Here is a 24,336-nt window from a genome sequence, read left to right as displayed (position 1 = left end):
TTCGTCTGTGTGTTAGCCTTATCGGCTTATCTGTAAATGTCTGCATGTTCAGGTATATATATATATATATATATATATGTTTGCGCGCGTGCCGTATCTGTATCGGCTTACTTCTGTAACATCTGTTTTAAAAAAAAAAATATGTATGATACGAAATTCGGTCAGGTAGGTATGTACGGGTACCCAGTTAGGGTACCAGTCGCGGCCCACGGGGTTGGGTCGTGACATCAGGTGGCAAATATTGGCGGATGAAAGCATCTACAAATTCTAGCCACACGGGAGGAGGCGCATTTTTTTTCTTGATGCTAGCCAATTATTATCCCACAATACCGCCACATCGCGGAGTCTATAAGATGCCAACTCCACAGATTCAGTTTTGGAGACATGAATAATCCTCAATGTTCTCAGCATCTCATCAATAAAACCTTGCGGGTCTTCATCCGACTTTGACCCGAACTCACATTCTACCGCTGTGCCTGAGTGGCAACCAACTGTGTCAATAGATGAATAGCCTCGGTCACTTTTTGACCTGAACCAACCGGTGGAGAAATTGGAGCTGAAGCTTCTCCTTGTTCTTCTACATTGGGAGGGGTGGAGGAAGTATTACATGGAGCCTCATTATGTGACTCGCCTTCTTCTACATTAATTGGCGGCTCTCTTTCTGCCCGCCTTTTCGTCGTAGTCTTGCCCTTCTGGGCAGCTGTAGCTTTTCCCTTTGGCGGCATTTCTGAAACCATAGGACACTATTAAGAGGGGCAAATCTTATAATACAGCTCTATTGCACGATTTCTTAAGATGAAAGATGGTCATTTTTCCTAAATGCCCAGTAGCCTCCTGCTTATTAGCGTGGCGCGCAACACACCATAAACAAGACTCTACTAGACACGGCTCGTAGACACTTCCTAGGACCGAACTGCTCAGATACCACTTTTCTCACGACCCGACTAGGGGCCATGACTGGCACCTGGGGCTAACCACCGAGCACCACTCGTTCTGCTACTCATCATACTCATTAAACGTTCTTTTATCAAATTCATACTCAAATCATAAGAAAATTGTTACGCCTTGGAAAATTTCCCGTTAACGTACAATGAATAGACTAGCGAAGAGCACGACATACACGATCTTTCAATAAGTACGAAATACCATTTGATGATCCTAATCGAGATTCAAAGACATTTGATGTAATGAAAGAAGGTTGTTAATGAAAGCAAAGGATATGTTGCGAGTCGGGTAAGAATTAGGAACGACGAGTTAATGAAGGCATAGTGATTTCTTGGAGACGAGTGATAACATCCCTTATATTGGTATTGAGGCGTCAAACAAGTGTCAAGAAGGTTCCATAAGGATTGAAGATCAAACGAGTCAACGATAAAGAGTTCGGATGAACTAGCATTATACGGCCCAACATACTAGCCGTATAAATTATAATGGCCATATGTCTGGCCGTATAATTAGCCCAGAATGTCATACCTCTCTGGACCAAACATACGGCCAAACATACGACACGTATAAAATGTATGGACCGTATGTTGGTCCGTATAATCTAGTCGGGACTAGAATTAAAATGATATAAGGATCGCTCTTTCATTTCATTTCATTTCATTCTCACTCTCCACTCTTCAAGAAAACTCTAGAACACTCTCCATTATTCATCCACAAGAAACCAAGGGAAAACCATGATCAACTACACAAAAACCACGAAATCAAGTGTGTGAAACCTAATAAAAGTTCATCCACACCAAGAAAACTCAAGGGATGTGAGTTAGGGTTTTAGTGCAAGAAGAAAAGTTCCACTCAAGGGTTGTTCATCCATAATATAAGGTGCGTTTTATGATCATTCCATATTGTTTAAGGTGTAGAAAGTTAAAAACACATGGATTGTAGAAAGATATAGAAAATGGGTCATAAATGTGGGAATAGTGACATTGTTGAGTAAAGGTTTGGATTGAGTAATGATTATAGATGTGTTGTGATTGTATATATGTTATGAATGACATTTAGAACGTGGGACAAGTATTATATGTGAGAAAATGCAATAATGAATTATGACCATGATTATGGAGAAATTGGAGTGAGATTGTGAAATGTGGATAATGTAGACGGATGATGATTATTGGTTGTGATAATGTGAATGTTGTTATGAATGTTTGGGAGTTGATATAGAATATGGGAAAAGTTGTATAAATAAAGGAAATTCTGTCAAATTTTTCCTGGGAATAGTAGCACGTTCTTATAGCCGATTAACTAATGTTAATGCGAATTCTCTTGAAGGTAGAAATGTGGGCATCGAAGGAGAGCGAGCAAGCAATAAATTAGTTAAACATAAAAGGTATGTGAGGCTAGTCCTTTCTTTCTATGACATGAATCCTATGGTATGATCTTTCTTTCTTCTCCATGAATCCTCTATATCTCGGAAAACTAATAGGCTATATTCATGAATAGCCATATGAGATGAGAGATACATTATGAGTTCAATAATGATGATGATGAGTTAAGTATAGAGATTCCAGAGTTCATGATATGATGTTCCTATAAAGTTAATGATGTCGTTTATTGTATACACTCACCTTATCTACTATTTCCTCCAAGGTGAGGCAGAATACTTGTAAATGTTCCATAATGGAATCGGGGGTTCACGACCTTATGTCACCTCGATAAAGTATAGATATCTTTGAGTTGTTATACATGCATTATGATGAGTACATATTGATGATATTACATCGTGCCTACATGGCACGGGCAGACACACCACTGCAGTGGGCAACTTATACCCCGGACGCGGGAGACCTGGATGCAGGTTAATTATTATCACACCGTACCTATATGGACGGGCAGCTTATACATTTATACATATATGATATGGTGATGATTATGAAGTTAGTCAGCATACGTTATTTCCTTTATAAGTGACAGTCATACACAGTTACTCCCTATTGATGCTTCCTTTATCTCATTGACGTATTTTTATTACGTATGCCTCTCATACTCAGTAAAATGTTCATGCTAACGTCCTTTTTTCTTTGGACGTTGTGTTCATGCCCACAGGTGGACAGGGAGGTGATCTTGATCCAGGCTCGTAGGAGCCAGTAGCTGATTTGAGAGTACCTGTCACGACCCAACCCCGTAGGCCGTGACTAGTGCCCGATCTGGGCACCCGAACCCATCTATTAAATATTATCTCAAATTCTATCAACTCATTCTAGTATATGGCGGAAGCCGACAAGGCTTTATTTCAAATTTAGGTAATTTCCAGAAAAATTTCGGCAGAGTTTCCTTTGTTTTACGGACTATCCAATATACCCTGCACGCAGGAAATACCAATGAAAGCCACACAGGGCTAACCAAGCAATATATAAACATATGCGGACCGGCCGCCTCGGCGTATAGGGTCGCCCAAACAACATATGCGGACCGGCCGCCTCGGCGTATGGGATCGCCCAAACGACATGTACATACATTCATACAGAAAGACCCTAACCCACAAACATGTCCACAGACCTCTAAACAGACCGACAGAATCATATGACAGGACAGGGCCCCGCCGTACCCATGAACGAATATGTATAAATGTACTAACAAGTATATATACCAAAAATATAAGCTCCGGGATGAGAGGAGCACTCCGAATAGCAGAAGGGGGTGTCCTAAACAGGTGGATCACCAAGCTGTGCGTCTGTACCTGCGGGCATGAAACGCAGCCCCCGGAGGAGGGGGTCAGTACAAAATATGTACTGAGTATGCAAAGCAGAAGGTACAGAAATAAGTCTTGAACAGTAATTGAATCAGAAGTATGGAAAATAATACATATCCCAAAAATATCAAAATGTTTATTTCCAAAGTATAAATTATGCATAGGGCACAGGAAAATATGGTCGCCCGTCTGTCGATGGCGCCATAACACAGCATAACACCAGAAAGTTTCAAATCTCCGAATCCCCGGCACACATCACAACACAGCATAACGCCAATCACAGCATAACGCCAAACATATGTGGAACCCGGCCCTCGAGCGAGGAGCTCGGTGAACCATAAACACAGCATAACACCGGAATGTATCATAATACGCACGACAACCGAACCGGCCCGGGAACCGGCGAACGATATCATAGGGCACGAGCGGAGTAGTGAGGAATCATATGCATAAAATCATTATCATAAATCCAAAGATAAGTAAAATAGTCATATTTGAAATCGGAACAATAATTACAACATTTTCTTCCCGAAGTTACCGAAATTACATAAAGGGCGTCGCGGGACCCACGGACGAGTATAGACCCGAACTGAGCCCGCCTATGAAAAACATACTCATTTTATATCATACAAACACCTACGAAAATTTCAAAGCAATCCGAGCTTTTCTGAGGAAGTTATGGGCGTTTGAACTTTTGGAATCGCTAAAGAACAAGCTTTGAAACCTAAAATCAACTTTCATGAAATCTTTACAAATCATAAACTCCGAGGATAAAAGGATCAATGTTATGGCATATGCGCCCAAGAATACCAAGGAAACAAATACGAATCATAGACAAGCTCGGATTTGCGAGAATAGAGTTTCCTAGAGGCTCGCATCATGGCCTACTTTAACTAAGGCATGCCAAAAGAAAGGTTACTTTACATACCTCAAACGCTATCCAATACGATCCAAACTCAAGCTAAATCCAACCTATGATTCGGGCTGCCCACGATCTATAAACAAGCCATAAAATGCCAAACATTAGCTAAAGACTTTTTGGGCATTAAATTCCAATTTCGCCCTTAATTCTACAGAAATTTGGGCAGCATTTTCCCCTGTAAATAGGCTACCCCGAGAATTTAACTCGGCCGTATCAATCAACAACAACAACAACAACCAACCTAACAACATTAATAATCAATCCGAAAGGTAATACAACAATAATAGCTCTCTTTTCCATCATTCATCAACTTTCATAAATTCAATTCGACGACTTACCTTCAAGCCAAAATCGACGCTTATACGCTCACATACTAACCCGAACCCATACCAAAAACATTTCAGGACATTCTAAGCAATTTATACAATTTTTCCAACAATCCATAAATTTTCCCAAGCTACCCGAAACAGCCCCTAACCGAGACAGCCCCCCTAACTTTTTCTTCATTTCCAAATCATGGTTCGTATCTACAATTTACATTCTAACAATGCTATTTTCATCAATACACAATTTACATTAAATGTACAACAACTTCCAAATCAGTCCGCAATATTTACAACATCAATTTGAGTCAATAAACTTTCATTTCCAACATAGAATTCATGGCGATGACGGCTAAACAATAAGCGATACTAATTCAATTCTTGGCACATAAGGTGACTCATTTTCGGCTAACACTACACATATACATATATGGATGATTCTCAATTGTTCTTCACCTTACAATGATCATAATCAACTAACTAGACATTAATTCATAATTTCAATCACAACACAACAACACCCATTTACACGGCTCAAGCTCCACATACACAACTCACCTCCAACATTTTATATTTCATGATTTTCCTCCATTATAACATACTACAACATGCATACAGCCTTTATAACATACAAAACATAATGAGTTCTTACCTTTCTTCTTCAACTTTCCAATAGCCTAGGGTTTCCAAAAGATGAAAAATGATGATTTGATCGCTCCAACGATGCTTCCACGCTACTTAGGGACCTCAAAATAGTGGGTTTACAACAAAGAAATAATTTTGGGATGGCTTGAAATGGAGTTGATTTTTCTTAGTCTTGGCCGTGAGCTTCTTGTTGAAGCTCTTCAACTTTTGGTTTTATTTGCTAAGTGTTGAAGTGGTAAAGATGACTTAAGGTCATCTTTTAAGCTTCCACAATATTTATCCATGTGTCCCATGGCCCACACATGTGTTGGACCAATTAATATTGGCCACACAATGTGTGGGACCATTTGAGGGCCACAAGGCCTCATTTGCAAGATTTTTTTTTTAATTCCAATTTATGAATTGTGGTCCCAAATTTTTCCTAAGTGTTCAATGCCAACAATTTCATATATAACTTATGCCTCGAAATAAAATCAAAGGTCAAAAGTCCCGACTTCGAATCCCGGAATAGTCTTGGCTCTAAATTATCATAATTAATCCGGGTTGTCCCAATGTATAAAAATACGGGACGTAACATCCTCCCCCCCTTAAGAACATTCGTCCTCGAATGTTGAATTAGTTCTACGGATCTTACTCAAATCCGGGGGAGTTGCTTTTATAGCCATCACATACAAATCATTCATAAATCAACATAGTCAGACAAAGAATTTGAATTACCTGAAGGTACTGGGAATAAGTGAGGATACTTTTCCTTCATCTGCTCCTCAGCCTCCCAGGTCATTTCTTCGCGGTTATTATTCCGCCACAGCACTTTAACCGAAGCCACATCTTTATTCCGCAACTTTCTCACCTGACGATCCAATATGACTATAGGCTGCTCCTCGTAAGATAGCTCCTCTGTGACCTGTATCTCATCTGAAGGAAAAATTCTGGAAGGGTCACCAATACACTTACGAAGCATGGAAACATGGAATACCGGGTGAACCGCTCCCAAGTCAGCTGGCAAATCCAATTCGTAGGCCACCTTGCCTATTTTGCGAATAATCAGATAAGGCCCAATATATCTCGGACTGAGCTTTCCTTTCTTGCCAAATCGCATAACACCTTTCATCGGTGACACTTTCAGGAACACCCAATCGCCAATCTGAAACTCTAACGGTCGACGTCGCTTATCGGCATAAGATTTCTGTCGGCTCTGGGCTGCCAACAATCTTTCTCGAATAAGTTTCACCTTATCCACGGACTGCTGGACCACATCTGGGCCAATCAACTCAGTCTCCCCAACATCAAACCAACCGATCGGTGATCTACACTTCCTGCCATACAAAGCCTCATATGGTGCCATCTGAATACTGGAGTGGTAGCTGTTATTATACGCAAACTCAACAAGCGGTAAATGATCGTCCCAGCTACCCCTGAAATCAATAGCACAGGCACGCAACATATCTTCCAATGTCTGAATAGTGCGCTCGGCCTGTCCGTCGGACTGGGGATGGAAGGCTGTACTCAGGCTCACCTGGGTCCCCAATCCCTCCTGAAACGATCTCCAGAACTTAGCTGTAAACTGGGCACCTCTATCGGAAATAACAGACACAGGAACTCCATGAAGTCGTACAATCTCCCTGACATAAAGCCTGGCATAATCCTCAGCTGAATAGGTGGTCCGAACCGGAAGAAAATGGGCTGATTTCGTCAGTCGATCAATAATAACCCAAATAGAATCATACCTCCGTGGAGTGCGAGGTAGACCTGTAATAAAGTCCATATTAATGATCTCCCACTTCCACGTCGGTATCTCTATCTCCTGCAATAGCCCACCGGGCTTCTGGTGCTCAATCTTAACCTGCTGGCAATTTGGACACTGAGCAACGAACTCTGCTATATCTCTTTTCATACCGTCCCACCAATATAGGCATCTGATATCATGGTACATCTTCGTCGACCCTGGGTGAACAGAATATCGGGCGTAATGTGCCTCGTCCATAACCTGTCGCCGCAACCCTGCAACGTCAGGTACACACAATCTGCCTCTGTGAAATAACACTCCATTAGGTGAAATCTCAAACGGAGTCTTCTCCTGTGCCAGCGCTGCGTCTCTATACTTTGCCAGAATAGGATCCTCATACTGATGCCGCTTAATATCTTCTGTAATAGAGGACTCAGCAATACCTCGAATAGAAACCCCAACATCTCCAGAATCAGCCAAGCGAACTCCAAGACTAGCCAACTGATGAATATCGCGAACCATTTCTTTACTCTCTGATGGCACGTCTGCTAGGCTGCCCATAGACTTGTGGCTGAGTGCATCCGCCACAACATTAGCTTTCCCAGGATGGTAGAGAATGTCAACATCATAATCTTTCAGCAACTCTAACCACCTCCGCTGCCGCAAGTTCAGCTCCTTTTGCCTAAAGATGTACTGAAGGCTCTTATGATCTGTATAAATGTCAACGTGAACCCCATATAAATAATGTATCCACATCTTCAAAGCATGAATGACCGCGGCCAGCTCCAAATCGTGAGTAGGATAATTCTTTTCATGTTTTCTGAGCTGCCGGGAAGCATAAGCTATCACCCTGCCGTGCTGCATCAACACACATCCCAAACCAATACCAGAGGCATCACAATAAATCACATACCCATCTGGACCCTCCGGAAGAGTCAGGACTGGAGCCGTAGTCAACTTCTCTTTCAGCAACTGGAAGCTACGCTCGCAAACATCTGACCACTGAAACTTAGCTCCCTTCTGAGTCAGCCTTGTCAAAGGCGCTGAAATGGAAGCAAACTTCTCCACGAATCTCCGATAATAACCAGCCAATCCCAGAAAGCTACGCACCTCTGTCGGCGTCGTAGGTCTAGGCCAATTCTTTACGGCCTCGATCTTCTGGGTATCCACCCGGACGCCATCAGCCCCAATAATATGTCCCAGAAATGCCACTGAAGATAACCAGAATTCACACTTAGAAAATTTAGCATATAATTCCTGGTGCCGAAGTGTGCCAAGTACCGTCCTCAAATGGTCTGCATGCTCTGCTTCTGACCGAGAATAAACCAGAATATCATCGATAAATACGATCACAAACATATCCAAGAACGGTCTGAATACCCGATTCATCAGGTCCATAAATACTGCTGGGGCATTTGTCAGCCCAAAAGACATAACTCTGAACTCATAGTGCCCATATCGGGTCCTGAATGCTGTCTTGGGAATATCAGCCTCTCGTACCCGTACCTGATGGTAACCCGATCGCAGGTCTATCTTCGAGAAGTACCTGGCACCCTGCAGCTGATCAAACAAATCATCAATCCTGGGGAGGGGATATTTATTCTTGATGGTTACCTTATTCAACTGCCGATAATCAATGCACATCCGCAGCGAGCCGTCTTTCTTCCTCACAAATAATACTGGAGCTCCCCAGGGTGACGCACTAGGCCGAATGAAACCCTTCTCCAATAAATCTCTCAGCTGCTCTTTCAATTCTTTTAATTCTGCAGGTGCCATTCTGTACGGAGGAATAGAGATAGGCTGAGTGTCTGGCAACAGATCAATAGCAAACTCTATCTCCCGTTCGGGAGGTAGACCCGGAAGCTCATCTGGGAATACATCTACAAATTCATTAACCACTGGGACTGACAGAAGAGTCGGTGCCTCTGCCTCTAAATCATGAACACGGACCAGATGATAAATATACCCCTTTCTGATCATTTTCTCAGCCTTGAGGTATGAAATAAACTTACCCCTCGGCGATACTGTATTACCTGCCCACTCTATAACTGGCTCCCCTGGGAATTGGAATCGGACTATCTTCTTTTGACAATCAACATTAGCATAGCAAGAAGCTAGCCAATCCATACCCATAATCACGTCAAACTCGATCATATCTAACTCTACCAAATCCGCCTTAGTGCAGCGGCCACAGATAATCACGGAACAATCTCTATAAATCTGACTGGCTATAACAGAATCCCCTACTGGTGTAGCTACCTCAAAAGGCTCTATCGGTTCGGATTCTATCCCAATTTTATCAGCAACGAGTGGAGATATAAATGACAATGTAGAACCAGGATCAATCAATGCATACACATCACGAGAGAAAACCAGTAATATACCTGTGACGACATTAGGCAAAGCCTCCTGGTCCTGTCTGCTGGCTAAGGCATAAATGCGGTTCGAAGGACCGCTAGAACCCGAAGCTCCGCCACGACCCCTGCCGCGGCCTGCTGGTGCTGGAGTACCTTGCCCCGCAGGGCGCATCGCCACCGAGGCTGAAGATGAACCACCGGCTGACCCGGTAGACTGAGCTGAACTGCCTGTACCACTTCTAGCCGGACAGTCTCTCATCTGATGGCCCTGACGGCCGCACACAAAGCATGCACCCGTAGCTCGGAAACACTCTCCCGGGTGCTGTCTCCCACAGTAGGAACACAAAGGTCTGGGTGGCCTCATCTGACTGCTGGAACCTCTGTTCAACTGTGAACCTGAAGCCCTGGAGCTCGGGCCTGCCCCTGAATATCCGACACCCTCAGATCTCCTGCCGGTAAACTGTGGGGGTGTACCCCGGCCTGACGGAGGAGGATGTCTGCCTGACTGCTGCTGCTGAGGCTGTCCGCCTCGAGAATCTCCAGAATAAACTGCGAATCTGGCCCTCTTGGGCGGCCTCCTGTCCCGATCTCTGCTAGAATAATCAGCTCTATGTCGGTCCTCCATACCCAGGGCATAAGCCTGTAGTCGTTCAATATCCATGTCTGCCTGCAATGCCACCGCCATACAGCCATCAATCAAATAGCGGTCTAACCCCATCACGTATCTGTGCATCCGATCGGCCATATCTGCTACTATGGCAGGTGCATACCGGGCCAAAGAATCAAACTCCATATTATACTCACGGACTCTCCGACCCCTCTGCTGCAGATGCAAAAATCGGTCAACCCACGCCCGCCGTAACTCTGGGGGCAAAAAGTGGTGAGTGAAAGCAGTCACGAACTCGTCCCAAGTAGGTGGGGTAGCACCCTCACCCCTGGATAGCTCCCAGGACTCATACCAGTGAGCAGCAACATCCCGTAGTCTATGCGAAGCCAACTCAACAGACTCAGTCTCTGAAGCCCTGACCAAATCTAGTGAGCGCCGCATCCCCCGAATAAAGTCATGGGGGTCCTCGTCGGGCTTAGACCCGTAAAACTCTGGAGGGCCACATAATAGAAACTCTCGAACCCTCAGGCTGTCACGCCTATCGTCATCATCGTCATCTCTCCGCCCGCGTCTGCGAGCCTGTCCCGCTACCAGAGTGGTCAATAACTGCACAGCCTCTCTCAGTGTCCTGTCCTCCGCCCCTTGCTGAGGAGCTAGAGGCGCGGGAGCTGAAGCCCCTGGAGCTAATGGTGAAGCTGCTCCAGACTCCTCTGACGATGAAGACGTAGCAGAGTCGGCTGGCCGGGACGTAATATCACGCATCATCTGAGCAAGGGTCCGAGTACCCTTCTGAGCCCGGCTGGTCTCTCCTACTACGCCCTTTTTCTTCTGGGCGGCCGTCGCCTTTTTCGGAGGCATCACTGAAAGAAAAACAACAACAGATCAAAACAGAATCATCCTAATAGCACAGTTCTATCGCACGATCTAAGATCAGAAGAAAAGACAACATCCTAAATGTCCTGTAGCCTCCTGTTTATAGATGTGGTGCACAACACACCGATAAACAAGACTGTACTAGACACGATCTGTGGACACTCCGAGGACAAACTGCTCTGATACCACTTCTGTCACGACCCAACCCCGTAGGCCGTGACTAGTGCCCGATCTGGGCACCCGAACCCATCTATTAAATATTATCTCAAATTCTATCAACTCATTCTAGTATATGGCGGAAGCCGACAAGGCTTTATTTCAAATTTAGGTAATTTCCAGAAAAATTTCGGCAGAGTTTCCTTTGTTTTACGGACTATCCAATATACCCTGCACGCAGGAAATACCAACGAAAGCCACACAGGGCTAACCAAGCAATATATAAACATATGCGGACCGGCCGCCTCGGCGTATAGGGTCGCCCAAACAACATATGCGGACCGGCCGCCTCGGCGTATGGGATCGCCCAAACGACATGTACATACATTCATACAGAAAGACCCTAACCCACAAACATGTCCACAGACCTCTAAACAGACCGACAGAATCATATGACAGGACAGGGCCCCGCCGTACCCATGAACGAATATGTATAAATGTACTAACAAGTATATATACCAAAAATATAAGCTCCGGGATGAGAGGAGCACTCCGAATAGCAGAAGGGGGTGTCCTAAACAGGTGGATCACCAAGCTGTGCATCTGTACCTGCGGGCATGAAACGCAGCCCCCGGAGGAGGGGGTCAGTACGAAATATGTACTGAGTATGCAAAGCAGAAGGTACAGAAATAAGTCTTGAACAGTAATTGAATCAGAAGTATGGAAAATAATACATATCCCAAAAATATCAAAATGTTTATTTCCAAAGTATAAATTATGCATAGGGCACAGGAAAATATGGTCGCCCGTCTGTCGATGGCGCCATAACACAGCATAACACCAGAAAGTTTCAAATCTCCGAATCCCCGGCACACATCACAACACAGCATAACGCCAATCACAGCATAACGCCAAACATATGTGGAACCCGGCCCTCGAGCGAGGAGCTCGGTGAACCATAAACACAGCATAACACCGGAATGTATCATAATACGCACGACAACCGAACCGGCCCGGGAACCGGCGAACGATATCATAGGGCACGAGCGGAGTAGTGAGGAATCATATGCATAAAATCATTATCATAAATCCAAAGATAAGTAAAATAGTCATATTTGAAATCGGAACAATAATTACAACATTTTCTTCCCGAAGTTACCGAAATTACATAAAGGGCGTCGCGGGACCCACGGACGAGTATAGACCCGAACTGAGCCCGCCTATGAAAACATACTCATTTTATATCATACAAACTCCTACGAAAATTTCAAAGCAATCCGAGCTTTTCTGAGGAAGTTATGGGCGTTTGAACTTTTGGAATCGCTAAAGAACAAGCTTTGAAACCTAAAATCAACTTTCATGAAATATTTACAAATCATAAACTCCGAGGATAAAAGGATCAATGTTATGGCATATGCGCCCAAGAATACCAAGGAAACAAATACGAATCATAGACAAGCTCGGATTTGCGAGAATAGAGTTTCCTAGAGGCTCGCATCATGGCCTACTTTAACTAAGGCATGCCAAAAGAAAGGTTACTTTACATACCTCAAACGCTCTCCAATACGATCCAAACTCAAGCTAAATCCAACCTATGATTCGGGCTGCCCACGATCTATAAACAAGCCATAAAATGCCAAACATTAGCTAAAGACTTTTTGGGCATTAAATTCCAATTTCGCCCTTAATTCTACAGAAATTTGGGCAGCATTTTCCCCTGTAAATAGGCTACCCCGAGAATTTAACTCGGCCGTATCAATCAACAACAACAACAACAACCAACCTAACAACATTAATAATCAATCCGAAAGGTAATACAACAATAATAGCTCTCTTTTCCATCATTCATCAACTTTCATAAATTCAATTCGACGACTTACCTTCAAGCCAAAATCGACGCTTATACGCTCACATACTAACCCGAACCCATACCAAAAACATTTCAGGACATTCTAAGCAATTTATACAATTTTTCCAACAATCCATAAATTTTCCCAAGCTACCCGAAACAGCCCCTAACCGAGACAGCCCCCCTAACTTTTTCTTCATTTCCAAATCATGGTTCGTATCTACAATTTACATTCTAACAATGCTATTTTCATCAATACACAATTTACATTAAATGTACAACAACTTCCAAATCAGTCCGCAATATTTACAACATCAATTTGAGTCAATAAACTTTCATTTCCAACATAGAATTCATGGCGATGACGGCTAAACAATAAGCGATACTAATTCAATTCTTGGCACATAAGGTGACTCATTTTCGGCTAACACTACACATATACATATATGGATGATTCTCAATTGTTCTTCACCTTACAATGATCATAATCAACTAACTAGACATTAATTCATAATTTCAATCACAACACAACAACACCCATTTACACGGCTCAAGCTCCACATACACAACTCACCTCCAACATTTTATATTTCATGATTTTCCTCCATTATAACATACTACAACATGCATACAGCCTTTATAACATACAAAACATAATGAGTTCTTACCTTTCTTCTTCAACTTTCCAATAGCCTAGGGTTTCCAAAAGATGAAAAATGATGGTTTGATCGCTCCAACGATGCTTCCACGCTACTTAGGGACCTCAAAATAGTGGGTTTACAACAAAGAAATAATTTTGGGATGGCTTGAAATGGAGTTGATTTTTCTTAGTCTTGGCCGTGAGCTTCTTGTTGAAGCTCTTCAACTTTTGGTTTTATTTGCTAAGTGTTGAAGTGGTAAAGATGACTTAAGGTCATCTTTTAAGCTTCCACAATATTTATCCATGTGTCCCATGGCCCACACATGTGTTGGACCAATTAAAATTGGCCACACAATGTGTGGGACCATTTGAGGGCCACAAGGCCTCATTTGCAAGATTTTTTTTTTAATTCCAATTTATGAATTGTGGTCCCAAATTTTTCCTAAGTGTTCAATGCCAACAATTTCATATATAACTTATGCCTCGAAATAAAATCAAAGGTCAAAAGTCCCGACTTCGAATCCCGGAATAGTCTTGGCTCTAAATTATCATAATTAATCCGGGTTGTCCCAATGTATAAAAATACGGGACGTAACAGTACCCCATTATTCCGAAGGTGCCTTTGATTATTCTTTTGTGTACATATGTATATTTTTGGCACGATGGGGTCCTGTCTCGTCCTTATGTCTAGCACTCTAGTAGAGGCTCGTAGATACACAGTTGTGGGTTATATGGTCTTACGAAGTTGCTAATGTATATATATATATATATATATATATATATATATATATATATATATAGTATCATTTTGATAGCCGAAAGGCTTGTGTATATAAAAGTATTTATGTTTCCAAATGAAAAAGATGATTTTCTTATAATATGAGCATGATGAGTAGTAGAGCGAGTGGTGCTCGGTGGTTTGCCCCGGGTACCCGTCACGGCCCCTAGCCGGGTCGTGACAAAAGTGGTATTAGAGCAGTTCGGTCCTAGGAAGTGCCTACGAGCCGTGTCTAGTAGAGTCTTGTTTATGGTGTGTTGCACGCCACGCTAATAAACAAGAGGCTATAGGGCATTTTGTTATATCCCGTATTTCGTACATTCAGATATTTAAAGGAAATCATGGTAAGTTAAGGGCGAGACTATTTTCCAAAATTATTTTAATGTACAAGTTGTTCATTAGTATGGAAATATTGAGAAAGGCTAAGGGTAAAAAGGGAAATTCGCAAAGTAGTTCATGGTAATATTGTGGAAGGCTAGGGGCAAAATGGGAATTTCACAAAATATTCAAGAAGGTTTTGAAGGGGGGCCATGTTGGCCGTGTGGCATATAATCATATGTCTACATTTTTATTTAATGGGGGCTAATTATATATAAATATGTGTGTGTGGACCAAAGCTTACATAACACGATAATTAGTCTTCTTTGTTTATTTTAAGAAACTACAAGAAAAAGGGAGAAGGGACATGTGTCCACATTCTATTTGATGAGGTTAATTATATATATGGACAATTGCTCACAAAGCAAGACAATTATTCATGAAAACTCCAGGAAGAAAACTTGGAGAAAGAAAACAAAGGCCATTCGGCCATGGTTCCAAAATATGTGTCCATGGAAATTGATCAAGAAAAATTATTTTCTTCTAGTATTCCAAGCAATTGGAATGTCCTCTTTAACATGGAGTGATTGTTGGAGTAAGCAAAGCATTTGTTGTGCAAGTTGTGAACCTAGCCGAGCAAGAAGAGATAAGTGGAGAAAGGTATGTGCTCATTCTTCTTTTACATGTGTTATGGATGATTTGTGAATGTTGTGGTATGTAGAAATGAATGAAACTCATAAAATATATGTGCAAGGGTTGTGGCCGAATAAGGGTGTAATGATAAGATGTGATGACTTGATTTTATTTAGTATTTTGATTGTTGTGTTGTGGATTCCATGATGAAAATGAAGGTTTGATGAATTGAAATGAAGGAGAGAAGCCAAACATAAGGGCCATTCGGCAAAGAAAAGAGAAAAAAATTTTGAAGCCTTCAATCTTGATCCAAAAAAATATTTTCTTCCAGTATTCCTACCAATTCAAAGGTCCTCCTTAACATGGTATAATTGTTGGAGCAAGAAAACCTCTCTTTGTTGCAAGTCCATAATTCTAGACAAGGGGGAAATCAAGGGAAAAAGGTAAGAATCAATCTTCTTTTATATGTTATGGATGGTTGTGTATGTTGTAGTATGTAGAAATGGGTGAAAGTCATGAAGATATGGAAGCTAGGTTGTGGCCGTGTATATAGTGTTGGTTGGGTTGTTTTGAATATTATGTGAATTGTTTGAAGTATTCATGAATTTTGGTTGCAAGGCCTTGGGCAAGTACTTGAATGTGACAACATTGGTATTGGCTTGATTACATATGATTGAATTGAATATAAATGAAATGTCGTTGAATTGTGTGACGAAGGTTGTTAGTGTTAGAATACATCTTGAATTGATTATTGAAGTTGTTAGTATGATTGTTGGTATTGTTGTTGATAATTTGGCCGAGTTGAATTCTCGGATTGTTGTGATAAATTGGCCGAGTTAGATTCTCGGGGATGGTGTATTTACAGGGGAAATGCTGCCGAAATTTCGGCAGATTATAAATGAATTCAGTTGAGAAGCTAAGGCAAGTGTGTGACAATGAATCTAATGATTATGTCAATTCTCTTGAATGTAGACTAGCAAGTTTGGACGAATAAGCGTAGCTAATTGGACGCGGGACAGGTATGTAAGGCTTACCCTTTCTTTCTTTTTGCATGATCTTTGTGAAACGAACGGACGATATGTATATGATTCCAAAGAAACTCCTATTCTTAGAGTCACTAAGATGGCTAATATTCTTGACTTCCATAACCTATTTCATATGGTTTTGATGCGTATCCGTGATGTTCGAAGTTCTATTTGATATGTTTCGGAATGGCATTCGAAAGATAATTGATATGACTAAAGTCTTGATTTTCAAATGCTAGCACGTTCGATTATTCCATTGAGACGTTGATATACTTTGATACGTACATATGGTCCCAAAAGCTCTATTTGATTTGATCCATAACGATATTCGAAAGGTACTTGATATGATTGTTGCTTTGATTTTCCAAATAAGGCTTCTAAAACGTTCGTAGAAAGTTCTGTACTTCAAACACTCATAACTTTCTTATACTAAGTCGGATTGACCCGAAACTTGTTTCTGAGCCTTCAGGTGTCGGTAAGTATACTTATCTATCGAGTCTTGATTTACATGCATATAGTTTCTCACTACTCTGCTCGTGCATGTGTCATTACCTCTTTCGCCGAGTCCCGGACCGGTATGTATCGTGCGCATGGTTCGCCGGGTCCCTTGCTTGAGGGTCGGGTGCCATATATGTATTCCGGTGTTATGATGTGTTCATGGTTCGTCGAACCATATATGTGTATATGTATATTTTTGATCTTGTGATATGATATTATGATGTGTGACGGAGATTACGGAGCAAATCTTCTGGAGTATGATGTGTGTGGCGCCAAAGGCAGGGTGGCGCCACGTTCCCCGGGTCCCGCAAGGGGCCGGATACCGTTCCTGGCATGCATGATTCGTGTTTCCAGTAAGATGTTTTTATTATTCTGTATATCGTGCTTATTGTCTGTACTAATCTTCTGCACGTTCCGCAGCAATATAATATATGTTATATATGGATCGGGCCGAACGTTCCTCGGCACTAATATGTTATATATGGATCGGGCCGTACGTTCCTCGGCACTATTATGTTACATATGAATCAGTTATATGTATATGCATATGATGACATACGATGTTGGCACGCATGGTCTGTGTTTGGAAAGTAAGCATTTTGGCACTCTGGATGATCTACCTATTTTTCTATACTCCTTCTGACATATGACATCGGTATACACGATTTGCGTTCTGAAAATGTACTTACTTTTGTACTGCTTGTTTCGATTATAGTTCTGTTTTCTGTATTCCATGCTTTACATACTCAGTACATATTCCGTACTGACCCTCTTTTCTTCGGGGGCTGCGTTTCATGTCGCGCAGGTACACCCAGATGAGTAGAAGCCATTATAGAAGATGTTCCAGCGGCGTTGGCAAGCTCCATTTGCTCTTGGAGTGCTGCCGAGTCAGAGTATATGTGCTATGATTTCTGATTAATGTTAGAGACTTTGCAGACAGAGTCATGGGTATAGAATGTCAGTTTTGTAAGCGGCTCCATCAGCCGATATGTCATTCTGTGTTATGTGATAAATTCTGTGTGATTACAGATTTTGTTTGATTTGAGAGTAACGATGAAAAAGAATATTTTCGAAAGCTGTACTATGTATTTCATCTTTATTTGATTTAAAAGTCTAAGAAGGTTATGTGTGCACTAAGGGTCTGAGGGTTCACTCGGCCCTAATTAAGGGTCGGGTGCCCATCACACCCTAGGGAGATTAGGGTGTGACATTAGATTCTCGGGGATGGTGTATTTACAGGGGAAATGCTGCCGAAATTTCGGCAGATTATAAATGAATTCATTTGAAGGATCAAGGCAAGTATATGATGATGAGTCTAATGATTATGTCAATCTTCTTGAATGTAGACTAGCGATAGCGAGCTTGGACAATTAAACGTAGCTAGTAGGACGTGGGACAGGTATGTAAGGCTTACCCTTTCTTTCTTTTGGCATGATCCGTATGAAACTAGTAGATGACGTATATGTATGACTTCAAAGAGATTCCTATTCTTAGAGCCATTAGGATGGCTAAAGCTCTTGATTTCCATAAGCTGATTCATATGGTTTTGATGCGTATCTATGATGTTCGAAGTTCGGTTGATATGTTTTCGAATGGCATTCGAGAGATAATTGATATGACTAATGTCTTGGTTTTCAAATGATAGCACGTTTGATTATTCCATCGAGTCTTTGATACATTTTGATACGTACATATGGTTCCAAAAGCTCTATCTGATTTGATCCATATCGATATTCGAAAGTGTTACATCCCGTATTTTTGAACGTCGGATTAATTGTAAGTTGAGGTGGGGCCCACACGTCAATATTTTTTTTTTTGGGAAATGTGACAAATTATATGAATCACATATGTGAAGTTAAACATAACTCAAGAAGGACCCTTGGGCCAAATCAAAGTGGAAGTCCTCCAAACGAATATTTTTAAGAAATCGTTTTCGGGTGACCTGACTTTGGGGGGAAAAAACGATATTATAAGTTTGGAATTTGGAAAAATACCAAGAAATAGAAGTTGTAGATAATTGAATTAGCTTTCCATCCATAGGTCGTGGGTTCCCAGGTGACGTCGGTACAAGGAGATATGAACGTTTTAAGGTCGAAAGGTCAGTGGGCTAGGCCCAACTCGGGACCAACCGAATTGGCCCAAAAAAAATGAAAAGAAAAATTTAGGCCCAAGTGAGGAGGTGGCCGGCCATGGTCCTTAATAAAGGACCCAAGCCCATTTAAATTAGTCATGTGATTAATAATAAAAAGGGGCTAAGTCTTCATTTTCAACCAAGAACATTCATGAATCAAAGAAGAGAAAAACAAACACAAAGAAGAGCAAAAATAAGGCCATTTCGGGTTTGGCCATAGAAAAATCACCCCTCAAAATCTTGCCTCTAAAATTATTTTCTTGTTTAATTCCTACTAAATTAAGTGTCCTCTACAACTTGGTGTAGTTGTTTTGGAAGAAGGAGCACTTATTTCTTCAAGTTGACAACTTGTTCAAGTGAAGAAGTTTGTAGAAAAAGGTAAGAATCAATTCCTTTTTCTTATGTTATGAAGGTTTGTTTATGTTGTGGTATGTGGAAATGAGTAGAAATTATGGAAATAAAGAAGTTTGCAAAGTGGGTATGTATATATATATATATATATATATATATGTAGCCATGAGTGAATATATGTTGTATACATATATGAGTTGAATTTTATGTTGTATTCTAGTTGTGGTTATGGTGAAAATTATATTGGGAATGAAAGTTGAATGAATTTTGGTTGAAGTTGGAATGTAGAAGATTATGTCACTTTAGAATGATTTTGTGATATTATGGAAATGAAGTTGTTAAGATGTGAATTATGATTATGGTTGATGAAATTGGAAGATGGAAGTATGTTATGGATATGTAGGTTGAATATTTGAAGTTTTGGGTGAATTATTTTTTGGTGGAAAGTTTGTATATTTTGTATATCTTGTGAATATTTCGTAGGAATGATATGAAATATTTCCAAATTATATTGTGATGATCTAGATTAATGATGAATGTGAAACCATTGAGATTAGTTTGGAAATTGAAGTTGGAATGAAGGCTACGACGTTATGTTGGAAAGATGACTAATTAAGTTATATTGTGTTTTGTAGTGATTATTGTTGTTGTTGGGTTGTTGTTGATTGTTTTGGCCGAGTTGAATTCTCGGGGGCGCTATATGTATAGGGGAGATGCTGCCCAAATATTTGTAGAAAATGTTGACTCAAGATTTAGGACTTAAGTCTTATGGCTAACAATTGGTAAACGTGACCATTTGTAGATTTCGGGCGAAACGGGAATTGAATTCGGAAAGGCGTAAAGACCATATAAGGTATGTGAAGCTATCCCGATTCTTCTTTTGGCATGCCCTAGGTGTACTAGGATCGGATTTGAGCCTCGGAAAGCGTTCTGCTCATCGGAATCCGCATTTGAAAATACCCCTTTTTCATTCAATGGAATTGAACCCTATAAGTATGCTTTATTGAAAGAATTGTGCAAACTTCCGCAAACTGTCTAGAAAATTTTGGAATGCCCCCAGAACCTCCGTAGGTGACTTTATAAGCTTTAAATACGTAATTTGAGCCCACCGCTTCGTTTGTCCCGAGGTGGGTCCACTATTTCCGATTTTACCCTTTTATGTTTACGACGTGTCTACGAGCAGCTTTAAAGGAAATGTTTTAACTACTCCTCTAACTATTAGTTAAATATCGTTTTAAATATTCCGTTAAGTCTTGTAAATTGTTTTGGAACTTGGAAATGATTTTAGAAAAATTATGCCTCCGTAATCCATTATGACATCCGAAATTCATTTACTATGATTCCTTCCGATTTCATTAATTTGATTTGTCATTCGATATGCCTCATTGAGTCTCGAGAAATATATATGGTATTTTTATTGCATTTAGTTTCTCACTACTACATTCGTGGATGCCCCAATGTTTCCCACACTGAGCCCGGGCCAGGATATGTTGTCAAGCGTATTCCACTGCATTGTTCGCTGTGCCTCGATGTGAGGGGGCAGGTATGTATGTACATGGGTTGTGGAGTATGTTGTGCCATGTACACACATTCTGATATGATATTATCTGATATGTCCATCTGATATGATATGTTATGTTACGGGGTTATCCCCTATTCTGCTCCTTATGTGTCGTGGCACCAGCGTCGGGGGGTGGCCACGTTCTGTTTGCCGAGTCCCTTGGCAGGGGTCGGATATGATATGGTATATGTTTTTGTACACACTCCTCATGTTTTGGAAAATATGCATTTGATACTTCGGTTGTTACACTCACTCCTCTGTAAGTTCTGTTTCAGTTATGATCTTGTTCCGTAATGGGACCAGGTACGACATATGTTTTCAGCGAATACTATTTTTGCTATATGATCAGCATTTTGCTAATCTGGATATTCAGTTCATTTTCTGTATCTTCTGCTTCGATTATGACTTTGTTTACTACGTTCCGTGCTTTACATACTCAGTACATATTTCGTACTGACCCCCTTCCTTCGGGGGCTGCGTTTTCATGCTGCGCAGGTACAGATGACAGGTTTGCTGATCCGCCCGCTTAGGACTTTATTCTGCTATTTTGGAGCGCTCCTTTATCCGGAGCCTATATTTTGGTACAGTCTTCTACTATCGTATATATGTACATTATTCAGGGGTACGACGGGGCCCTGTCCCGTCTTATGATTCTGTTATGTTCTGTAGAGGTCTGTAGACATACTTGTGTGGGTTCTGTATATGTTTTGGGTTAATATGATCTGTGATAGCCTTATCGGCTTCCACGTGCTATATCTGTTCATCTATGATAACTAGTAACGCCAACTGACTTTTATATTGATACATTCTACTAATATGCTGATTTGGGTTATTGGGTACGTATGGGTGTCCAGCACGGACACTAGTCGCGGCCTACGGGGTTGGGTCGTGACAGAAAGGTACCTAACATGATTGTTGCTTTGATTTTCCAAAACTGGCTTCTGAAACGTTCGTAGAAGGTTCTGTACTTCAAATGCTCATAACTTTCTTATGCTAAATTGGATTGACCCAAAACTTGTTTCCGAGCCTTCAGGTGTCGGTAAGTATACTTGTCCATCGAGTCTTAGAGTTGAGTTATATGCATATGGTTTCTCACTACTCTACCTGCGCATACTATTGTTATATTGTTCGCCGAGCCCGGGGCCGGTTATGTCATTGTGCGCACTATGTTATACTCGGCACTAACATGTTATGTTATATATGGATCGGGCCCTATGTATTTATGGATCGGGCTGCACGTTCCGCAGCAATATAATATATGTATGTATATATGGATCGGGCTACACGTTCCGCAGCAATATAATATATGGATCGGGCTGCACGTTCCGCAGCAATATAATATATGTATGTATATATGGATCGAGCTGCACGTTCCGCAGCAATATAATATATAAATGGATCGGGCTGCACGTTCCGCAGCACTAAGGCATGGTACCCGCCAAAAGGCACTCATATGTACAGGTTGCTCTTTTATCTCACGATATGCTCTACATTTCCTTCGCGTCTTTATTCATGCTATGTATCCCTCGTATGTTATTATTCATGCCTTACATACTCGGTACATTACTCGTACTGACGTCCCTTCTTGTGGACGCTGTGTTTCATGCCGCGCAGGTACACCCAGATGAGTAGAAGCCATTATAGAAGATGTTCCAGCGGAGTTGGCAAGCTCCATTTGCCATGAAGTGTTGCCGAGTCAGAGTATTATGCTATGATGTCTTGTTCGAAGTTAGAGACTTTGCAGACAGAGTCGTGGGTGCAGAATGTCAGTTTTGTACGCGGCTCCATCAGCCGATGTGTCATTCTGTGTTATATGATAAATTCCATACGATAACAGATTTTGTTTGATTTGAGAATAACAAAAAGAATATTTCTGAAAGCTTTATTATGTATTTCATCCTTATTTGATTTAAATGTCCAAAGAGAATATGCGTGTACTAAGGGTCAGAGGGTTCACTCGGCCCTAAATAAGGGTCGGGTGCCCATCATACCCTAGCGAGATTAGGGTGTGACACATTTAGGAAAAATGACCATCTTTCATCTTAAGAGATCGTGCGATAGAGCTGTATTATAAGAGTATTCCCCCCCCCCCCCCCCCCCCCTAATTGTGCACTATAATTTCAGCAAAGCTGATGAAAGGAAAAGCTACGGCAGCCCAGAAGGGCAAGATGGTGGTTGAAGAAGGGCTTGAACGAGAGCCGTCTATAGATATGGAGGAGGGTGAACCCCAGAATAAGGCCCCACCTCAGTTTTCCCACGCTTCTACCACTTTCGAGGATCAGAGGGGAGCCTTAACTTTAGCTCCAGCACCCTCCGTTCCTCCACCAGATGCCTCGGCCCAAGAGATGAGACAACCATTATTCTACTGACTCAATTGGTAGCCGCTCAAGCTCAGCGGCAGGATGTAGGCCACGATAACAAGGGTTGGATAAAAAGAGTTAGTTCTTCAGGGTTTGATTATGAATGTAGGGGTGCTCCGAGGCAACAATTCGCTAAGCACTCAGTTCGTTCAACAAGAGGTGCTCCTCCGCAGCTTCCTAGACCTAGATTTGATGGATCTACTTATTCTAGGTCACCCCAGAGTCTCAGAGTTTCTGGTTCTCAGATTCGGAGTGGTTCTAGTCAAACGAGTTCCTCGGTACCACGATGTACTCAGTGTCGCAGGTTACACTAGGGACCGTGCCGCTTGGGCTCGAATATTTTTTATACCTGTGCTCGGCCAGGCCATCATATGTGCGACTGCCCATGGAGGCGTGATAAAGGTAAGGTTCGGACTACGGGAGTGGTAGCCGGCTCTTCATCGTCGGTACGCCATCCAAGGCCAAGGCCATAGATGTTAGTAGGTGGTGATAGAGACCAAAGAGGAGTGCCCAGTCCAAGTGGATCCCAGCATCATATCCATGCGTTAGTTGAGCGACAGGATCTTGAGTCTTCCCTTGATATTGTCCCAGGTATATTGTCAGTATCGTCTTATAGTATGTGTACATCGATTGATTCAGATCCTATGCTGTCATATATCACCCCTGTTGTGATGATTGTGTTGAGGTGAAAAATCTGAGCCAATCCGACAATTTGAGATGACTATATTTGTTAGTAACCTAGTGGTAGCCAGAACCGTGATTTACGAGTAAGTTTATTGACAGTGAGTGAATATAAATAGTATGCGTATGTATATAGATATTGGAATTCTAGACTGAGTGTGTAGGCACAACTTATGAGACAAACCCCATTATTTATATCTTTTATTGG

The 24,336-nt window shown here is 41.7% G+C and overlaps 1 protein-coding gene across 1 annotated transcript; it reads right to left on the bottom strand.

Annotated features, from left to right (window-relative positions):
* Nucleotides 1-3,331: 3,331 nt before the first annotated feature.
* LOC132602255 (uncharacterized) lies at nucleotides 3,332-6,809 on the bottom strand. The gene is made up of 2 exons (XM_060315194.1): nucleotides 6,302-6,809; nucleotides 3,332-3,682 (listed from the first exon to the last, which is right to left on the bottom strand). Exons 1-2 carry the CDS (start codon nucleotides 6,693-6,695, stop codon nucleotides 3,648-3,650), a joined length of 429 nt encoding a protein of 142 aa, XP_060171177.1. The 5' UTR covers nucleotides 6,696-6,809; the 3' UTR covers nucleotides 3,332-3,647.
* Nucleotides 6,810-24,336: the final 17,527 nt, after the last annotated feature.

Source organism: Lycium barbarum, chromosome 7 (assembly GCF_019175385.1).
Source record: "Lycium barbarum isolate Lr01 chromosome 7, ASM1917538v2, whole genome shotgun sequence".
In the NCBI taxonomy this organism is placed as follows: domain Eukaryota; kingdom Viridiplantae; phylum Streptophyta; class Magnoliopsida; order Solanales; family Solanaceae; genus Lycium; species Lycium barbarum.
This window is presented reverse-complemented; position numbering and strand designations above follow the sequence as displayed.

Excerpts from the sequence above, each read along its gene's own strand:
- LOC132602255 (XM_060315194.1), bottom strand. The coding sequence starts at position 6,695 with ATGAAAGGTGTTATGCGATTTGGCAAGAAAGGAAAGCTCAGTCCGAGA. Across the intron at positions 3,683-6,301 it reads CTTATTCCCAGTACCTTCAG|GTACAGACGCACAGCTTGGT; the intron begins GTAATTCAAATT and ends TCATGCCCGCAG.